At 41.1% G+C, this 8,631-nt stretch overlaps 1 protein-coding gene across 1 annotated transcript in view; it reads left to right on the top strand.

Annotated features, from left to right (window-relative positions):
* ABRACL (ABRA C-terminal like) overlaps positions 1 to 4,721 on the top strand; it is a 21,557-nt gene extending 16,836 nt beyond the window's left edge. Inside the window, exons 2-3 of the mRNA XM_026846157.1 lie at positions 2,972 to 3,038; positions 4,175 to 4,721. Of these exons, the coding sequence (XP_026701958.1) occupies positions 2,978 to 3,038; positions 4,175 to 4,359 (246 nt within the window). The 5' untranslated portion in view covers positions 2,972 to 2,977 and the 3' untranslated portion in view covers positions 4,360 to 4,721. The remainder of the gene's footprint in view (positions 1 to 2,971; positions 3,039 to 4,174) is intronic.
* The last annotated feature ends 3,910 nt before the right edge of the window (positions 4,722 to 8,631 follow it).

The raw sequence follows: 8,631 nt of genomic DNA on the forward strand, positions 1-8,631 counted from the left end.
TTGAAACAAAGAAAATCACTCTTTCGTGGCAGCAGATATTCTTTATTGCGGCGCCGGGCGCATGGGGGATCTCTCCGCCTAGCATGCGCACCTCAGCCTTTGTTCTTTCGGTTTATATGCTACTTATACATACATATTCATAGATTGTTGCGAAACGCCTATACATATTCATGACCTGTCCCGCTTCGTATTAAAATTAGGTCTCCTCCTTCTTGTGCTTGCGCAGTTTTACTGTTAGGTGGTCGTCGGGGGTCTTTAGTGCTGGATCTTCATCGCCACCTACAGTAACCTCTGCTTCATCTTCATCACCGGGAGTAACCTTTGGAGCTTGCGCATGCTTAGTACTTTCTTGGTTCTTATCTAAACCGCAAGCCTGGTTTCGGCCGGTTTGGAGGGTCTTACAAAGGGTCTGTCTTCTCCTTATCTCACAAGGTTCCTCCCTATTAGCACATACTGCTATACAATTTTGCTAAACTTGCAAAAATGCCTAGGGCATTGCGAAACGCCCTAAGGATAGCCGAAGCGAGCTAAACAAAGTTAGGGCTTACAGGCTCTTACGAGGGAAGTTAGAACTGAGTACATGGTGTTGCTTAGGCGGTTAATGCTTAGCCTTTGCGGTTAGCACGAAACACACTGGTACTTGGTTAAACAATATGTTATTCTATAAAGATAAGGTTAATATACAATGTAGGATATTAATTCTACTTCTTAGGGTTTTTCCTCTGTATCAGTGTCCTGCCGGGGGGTGCCTCGGTGGGAGGGGGACCGCGCGCTGCCTCCAAACGCGGGCCCGCCGAGGAGCCATCTTCGGGGTCTGCAGGTTCTGCACCGGGAGGGGCCGGTGCGGTGGGTCACAGGGATGTGTTTGCGGTAATAACCGTTAGGTGAATTTCCAGCAAATAAAGAGAAGTTGAGTTTTCGTACTACGTACTGAAAAATCACGCTGGCTTCTAGCAGTGTGTCGGCATCAGAAATAGTAGAGTTTAATAGTTGGTGTGCACTTTTGATAGTTGGTGTGTCGAGTATATGACAATATAAATTACCTTAAAATACCTAGAATCCCTTCTTCCTTACACAGCCTCGGTTCTCTGATCTCAAAAGCATTGGGCAGTAATGTAGAATATGTTATTTTTCTTTTAACCCTAAATATTGCTACTTAAATTGGCAGTGTATGTGTATGAGGGAGAAGAATTTTAAATTAACCTGAATTTAAAGAATTAAAAGTTAAAATTAAAAAAGCCTTTAAGGTTAAAAGAACTTTAAAAAGAAGCTAATTATGCTATTGTAATGACCAATATTAAAACTGGCAGTTTGACAAATTAATAGTGATAGTGTGAGCTTCTTGGTAGGTGGGTCACATTTTCCTCGGTGAATTGTGGCAGTGTATTTAGTGTGCAGTTGAACAAAATCTCGGATTTTGTAGAATTCATCTAAGGCAAATGACAATCCCACAGCCCTGCTGACGTGCCCTTTTAAGGCAGCTTTGCGGAGCGGGTACCACAGTGGCGCATCCTGTTGCGATGTTCCGTGTTAGTCTGTTAATGTCCACTTGAGCATTTGTTCTCATCATGCGTGAGGGCTGGAACTGTGGTTTGGGCAGGGCTTTGCCTGAAACCCACGCTGATACTCAGCTTGCTCAATTTTGCGTGTTAAAAAGACAGGTTTTGGGGATCTGTAAATGAGACCCTGTTACAAAAATTTTTTTGCTTCTTGGATGAATCATGAGGGGTCAGGAGGTGAAACTATGTCACTCTTACCTATTCTAACTCAATAAAAAAAGAAGGAAGGGGAAGCTTTTCTCTTGGGAAGAGTTTGTGGTGCATCCAGATATCATTTTTTTTTAAGCCCGCTTATTCACCAGATCCGTGCAGAAATCCTGTTTTCCTGAACAATAGAGGGTTTCAGTGCTCACTGAGCCCCTTTTGGACAGCGCTCAGCTCCAGAAGTTCTCTCTGTAGCTTTTGTTCCAGACTGTATTGTTAGCACCTGTGGAGGCTGCATCTGAGGTTTTGCTTTGTCTGTGGGGCCCAGTTTCTTGTGCTTACCTTCATGCCAGTTTTTTCTTAAGGAGTTTCACATCTAACAGTTTCATTGTGTTGATGCCACTTTGTGCAACATAGATCCCAAAACACCTTTCTGGTGCTCTCATGGACGCTTTGTAGCCAAATAGTGTTTTGTGTGACTATAGTATTGCCATCTAAGTTGCGTATGGCAAGGCATTGGTGCACCTTGGTGAAAATTGCCCCGTTTCACAGCAGAGAAGTGCACAGGATATGTTCAGCAATATGTTCCTTGGGATTACTATGAATGGAAATAAATTTTGGCCGCCTTAGGATATGCCTTGCATAGTTTGTCTCTGGCTCAGTTCTGTTCTCAGTAGCCGTTGTGTGGTAGTTGCTGTTGGTTCAGGCACTGTGTGCATGCATAAACCTGCTGTAACCAGCTGGATGTCTGCGATACCTTCCCAGAGTAAGTGGAAAGCTGTGTTGTGGTTTAAAAAAAAAATAAATCTATTGTATATTCCATATGCCAGAGAGGATTTTCAAGGAAGGCATTCCATTTTTATTGAGGGCATTGATAGAATGTTGCAAAGCCCCTGAAGACCTGTGACATTACCAAATGCTCGGATTCTGTGGCAGCCTAAGCTCATAAAACAAGCAACCCCCCCCCCACTCCACCTGCCTGTCCTGACCTTCCCATGTTTTTCGTATTTTGAGATTAGCTTCTCATATTTGTGTTTAGAATGTACCAAGGTTGCAGTTTCTGTTCACTTCTGCTCAGATGTGGAGGTGCGGAGGCTCTTTATCCGTTCAAGACTGAAATCTCAGATTATCCTGGTAGCCATGTGTCTCCAGGCTACTGGGATTTACAAAGTGCTTTGACATTCCTGACGATCTGGGAACAGGCCAGGGTGGTGCAAGGGATTTGCAGGTCTCATAATAACTTTGTCAAAATTTATTTTACTTTTTAGACCACAATGAATGTGGAACATGAAATTAGCCTCTTGGTTGAGGAGATTCGGCGGTTGGGAACCAAAAGTAAGTACTGTAGTATCTCTGACCATACAGATATAGTCTTCTTACGCATACATGTATGTATATGACATACATGTCATACAGATGTAGTCATGGTCTATCAACCTATGAACTTGGCAAATTTAATTAAGCAGTCTCAAGTAACCGGAAAACTTGCATATATAGTTAATGTTGGACTGTATGGTACTCCCTACATTCCATCCTTTGAAGTAGTTCTTAATTAAATTAAATGTTTCAGCCTCTGCAGCACAGAGGATGTAGGCCTGAAATCCTGCTCCCACTAAAATCCACTGCAAAATTACCATTTTCTTTAGACTAACAATACTTACTGTGGCCATCAAAGAAGAAAATTACACTTTTTCCTTCCATTTCCTTCCTTGGTAACTTCTGAACTTCAGAATTCATACACTTCAGTTCTGTTCATCATAGTATTATTTGGAAGAAATTGGTCTGTACGCCTAAAATTAATCCAGGAGTTAATGTTGTAGTCCCAACCTTCCTGCAACTTGCTTAGAAGGTAGCCTTTTCTCTTAAGAGTGTTTTTTCATTGTTAAAACTTCTTTTTCTTTACAAATATTTGTACAATTTGTGGATGTGCTACCTGCTCATATATTTTGGTTTTAATGCAATTTCGTTCAGTTTCCTTTGTTTTTCAAAACCTAAATGGATATGTATTTCTTGCATTTGGATTGACTGCATCTGCCCTTTAGGAATAACCTAGCTAATCTTAACTTTTATTTTAAAATTCTTGCTTTGTTTGATAAATGAATTCACACTGTACCTTTTTCAATGTGAACCTTAAATAAATTATTTTTTAATTTAGAATTTTTTTTTTTACATTTTAATTATTTAAAACCAATTTCCTCCTTATACTTTGAAGAAGTTCAATAGCCTGTGCAGTAAAAATAAACATAGCAGGTGTGTGGTTTTTGATATGAGCTTCTGGAAAAAAGGGAAAGTCATGTCAGGCAGGAGTTCTGCCTACTATTTATTGTCAGCATTCATAACGTGTTCCCCAATAAATTGGGAAACACCATGGGGTTTATTTTCAACATTCTGACTGTGTATCACTGTTTCCCCAGTAATCTCCTAAATGAAAGAAAATCTGCATGTGTTTTCATGTTATATCTTTGATTTAGATGCCGATGGACAAGTGAGCGTGAAATTTGGTGTCCTCTTTGCTGACGAAAAGTGTGCCAACCTCTTTGAAGCCCTAGTGGGAACTCTTAAGGCTGCAAAACGACGGAAGATTGTCACTTACCAAGGGGAGCTACTTTTACAAGGTGTTCATGACAACGTTGATATCGTGCTGCTACAGGACTGATGCAATGTTGCAGCTATGCATTAGTGGAATTGTTTGAGACGGTGACTTTCAACATCCTCTCAATAAGGCTGATCATTCTAAGGAGTTTTGATGTATTTTCTATATCTTTATAGTCAAAAGGAAACTGTCCTATTTTGGAAAACATTCCCTTTTGTAATTCTCCCTAAAATGGTACTGTATGTGAATAAGATAAAAGATGCCAGATATCTCTTTTTTTTTTTTTTTTTTTTTTTTTTTTTGAAATCTCAGGTAATGCTCTCAAATGTCTGGTGGTTATTTTCAACATATGAGGAAGGGGACTGGTAATTTAATGTTTACAAATCAAAATGTGCCATGAAAGTCTAAAATAAAAGCACATACTTTATGTAATTCTTCTTGCTGTTGTTTCTCTTTTTATTTGCAATCTGAAATGAAAGCAAACTGAATTCCTGTAAGGAACATAGTTAAGTAACTGTACAGAAAGCATGACAATGAGATAGAAATAAGTTTGCAGCATGATTCAGTTGAAGAATGACCATCCTTCAGAGGGACTAGATTGTGCAGAAAAAGCCATGAATGATAGATGTACCTCGTACATCTCTGGCATTGTAATATGCTTTCATTTTTTTGGCCTCGAGACTTTTGAAGGAAGTGAATGAGGAGCTCCCTGAACACTTTCATGCAGTGTTAACCAGAAGATGGTACAGCAGCTTCATGTTGTGATTATTTCCCTCACAGAAATCATACTTTCTCTAAACCACTCCAGGCAGAAAGTGAGAAGGGAGAGGGAAAAAAGGCTTTCTGATTGTTTTCTAGCTTACTGCTACTTCTTCTTAGTAGGTAAAAATTCTCCCGCCATCAGGGAGGAAGTTGCTGCATGAGGAAGATAGCAGTGGGTAAGCAAACTAGTTACTGCTCTCTGCTTCTACTCTGCAGCTGCAGCTCTTAAAGTTGCAGGATGGGTGGATTTCCCTTTACTTAGCAGCCTTTTACAAGTGCAAAATGTTTGGAAAGTGTCTCCTTATTTCCAGATACAGGAAATGCATGCGTGATTATGGAATCCTTACAAAGCTGTGTAATTCCAGCTGCTGCCCCTTTCATCTTTGTTTGCTCTGCTCCGAGCCACAGGAAAACAACTTAAATCCTGTGTGCAAACAGATCTGGGCTGCTTCTGCCTGTGCCGGCCCCAGAATCTGGAGAGCAGGGAAGTGATACGCAGAGAAACTTGAGCTGTCTGGGTCCAAGCCAGCTGGAGCGGACAAGCAGAGCAGGAGCTCAGCACTGCTTACTGGCTCCAGTGCCCTGGCACTCCAGTGCAGCTCTTCTGCTTCCAGACCTGAGCTGACAAGTGCCTGCACCCCTGCGCTCCGCAGGTGGAAAGACGGGGGACTGAGACCCAGGCCTTCTGCATTAAGGGTGAGACCAGGCAGCTCTGCATTACCAGATAACCACAGCTGTGTTTTCCTCTGCCTCTTGTGTTGTCGAAAGCCTGAGTCAGTGTCTGGGTTCACAGGATAGCCGAGTACACTGACATAGTGCTTTGTGATTGAAATGCCGGTTTTGGTACAGAAGGGCACCAGCCTGCCTCAGCCAGGATGCAGTTCTCTGTGCGTGTTCATGACAGCTCTTTAAGCACTGAAGGGGCCTCAGCTTTGAACATTTAGTCAAAAACACTCCGTGAAACACTAAATATAAACCTCAAAGCTGAGTTGGAGCTGAGGTAGGGCTATGAAGAGACCTTTATGTCTCTCATTTTGTTTATCCTCTTAACAATGCTAATAAATGTATTCAGGGCTTCTGGAAACACCATGTAAAAAGAGACAGAAAAACTTGGCACTAAAACAAATGTGTAACAACCAGAGGAGAACGTGACTGTGTACTGCCCCGGGGGCATTGAGATTCGTTTTCCCTCTGTTTCTGGAAGCAGAAGAGGAACAACGTGAACAAGGATGTATATCCAGGAACTTGCACTCAGCACAATGCTTAATGTGTCTGCTGGCCCCAGAATTGTGTAAGCTGCTTCACTTCAGGTTACATATGACCACTGTTAACTTAGTTTCTAAATTTTTTTTACAGAGAAAATCAAATACTGACATTGCTTCACATGCATGGGACCACACCTCTGTTAAGGAAATAATTACCACAGCAAATGGCCTGGACACAAGATGTAGTTCCTGGAGGGCTTGACACAATAATAGAAAAGCTAACTGTGGGGAAGGCATGACCTGTTTTTGTAAACAGTAGGACAATCAGCAGTCCTTTGTGATGGGTTCATGACCTTGCCAGCCATGGGTCTGAAGGAAGTTTATAGGTCAGCCTGGAGCACCAGTGATTCCAAAATAGCAAGTCATTCTCCTGACTGCGGGGAAGTAGGAAGACACAGAGATCTTTGACAACAGTGTAAAAGAGTTGTCAGTAGGGCTGTTACCTGCCTGTGATAATGCTGGGATACTAGTGGAAAAGTAGCTTAGCTAATTCAGTCTCCATCTACGTAAGATCTGAAAGCATGGCAGAACCTTAAAGGGAGGTTAGATGAGCTCCAGGCAAATCTAGCTGGTACAGTTTAAGATGTTACCAGTGTATGTCTTCAGGAGGGACTGTTAGAGTAACTGATGGAGTGGAGTGTATGCACTCACCTCACTTGTTTCCATGCAAAAATCCAGTGACTGGAGAGAAATGTGCTTTTCAAAGCAGTTTTGACTAAGCTGTGAAGGCACAGAGGTGCAGTTTTGTGTAACCTCTGGCAAGGTTCAGCTGTTTCTCTTGTGAGCATAGGTTTTTGCTGGGAAGTTGAACAAAGGAAGGGTCAAAATAGATACAATCTTATCCTTTACATGCCCCTTTCATGTTGGAATGAATTTTGAAAACATATGTTGTGTTTTCCTCGTTTCTCCCCTCCAAATCTTTGCTGTAGGTGTTCTTTCCACTTCAAGGAATTTCTCTCAGTGACAGCAATGTTACTTTTGCCACTCATATCTGTGTAAATTTGGTTATCTTTACTTTCTTTGTCACAAAAAAACACTTGAAGGAAAGAACAAGAGTAGCAGGAAGTTCTTACACACTGAAAACTGCTTATATTGCCACTGATACTTAGCAGTTTTATTTAAAAATAGTTGGATGTTTCAGAAATAGGCTGAGGTTCTCTACTCCAGCAGCACAAAGTGACTATTAAGCATGTTTAAACAGTTTCAGAGCCTTTTCTAAGATCATACAGTACGAACTAATGAATGCCACACGACTGGCCTTGGAGCTCCATACCAAAACACTAACTGTTAATGATGTCTTTGTATCACCTCCACCTGGTGTAAAAGAACAGTTCTAAATGTTTGGTCTACACCCTGCAGCGTAAATCATGTTTGGTATTGCCTAAAAATCCTCTGTCTAATAATTGTATGATGGGAATCATGTTTTCAAGGACTTAAAAAAGGCAAAAAAGCCCAACATGCACTTCTGGAAACTGGCAAAGTCAGAATTTTGGCAAAATTCATGTTCATGTCCTTCTCAAGGAAATATGGAACATTTGGTCTGTAATGGGTATTTTTTTCTGATTTTTAAGAAAGTGATTCGTTCCAAAGCCAGCCACAAAGGGTAGAACTAAATATGAACAAAGCAGTTTCAGGGAAAATGAATCCCTAGACCAAAAACTACGTTGCAGTGCTCTGACAGCTGTTTGGGACAGGTGATCTGACTAGATTGAAGTATATAAGTTTGTTGACTCAGTGACATATTTAAGCCCAAATACCTCTCAGGACAAAAGGCAGTATGACATACTTTGTTTTGCAAACCAAAAGTTGATGACATATGCCAGAATAATCTGGTTTGGTTTTTTTCCGCTTCCATACTGACCGTTCCACTTTTTTCTTTAGAAACTGTCTACTAGGCTTATGAAAAAGACCCAGACTATCCCCTTTGGTGCATTTATTACATACCAGAGAAAAAGACAAAGACAAGAAAACTGCTTAGTGCTCTCCAATACCTGCAGACAGGATCCAGGTCAAGACTGTTAATGTTACACGTGACACTAAAAACCAATGGTCTGCCTTTGCTCAAAGGTCTAGCATCCATATGAACCTAGATCTCCTAAGGATTTGATTTTCAGGGCAAGATATCTTCAGCATTTTGATCTGAAATGGCATTCTCAAAGAAAATCAGTAGTAGGTTGAAGAATTGCTCCAGTGCAGTGATTTCAAGGAATATGGATGGTCAATATTTCCAGGTATTCATCTAGAAAATAAACCTGAACAGGTTAGTTAAGGATAAGTGCTTGACAGTGTTTTTAGAAAACTGGTGTAT

The sequence above is a fragment of the Athene cunicularia genome (assembly GCF_003259725.1).
Source record: "Athene cunicularia isolate RWA chromosome 3 unlocalized genomic scaffold, athCun1 chr3_part1, whole genome shotgun sequence".
NCBI classification, from domain to species: domain Eukaryota; kingdom Metazoa; phylum Chordata; class Aves; order Strigiformes; family Strigidae; genus Athene; species Athene cunicularia.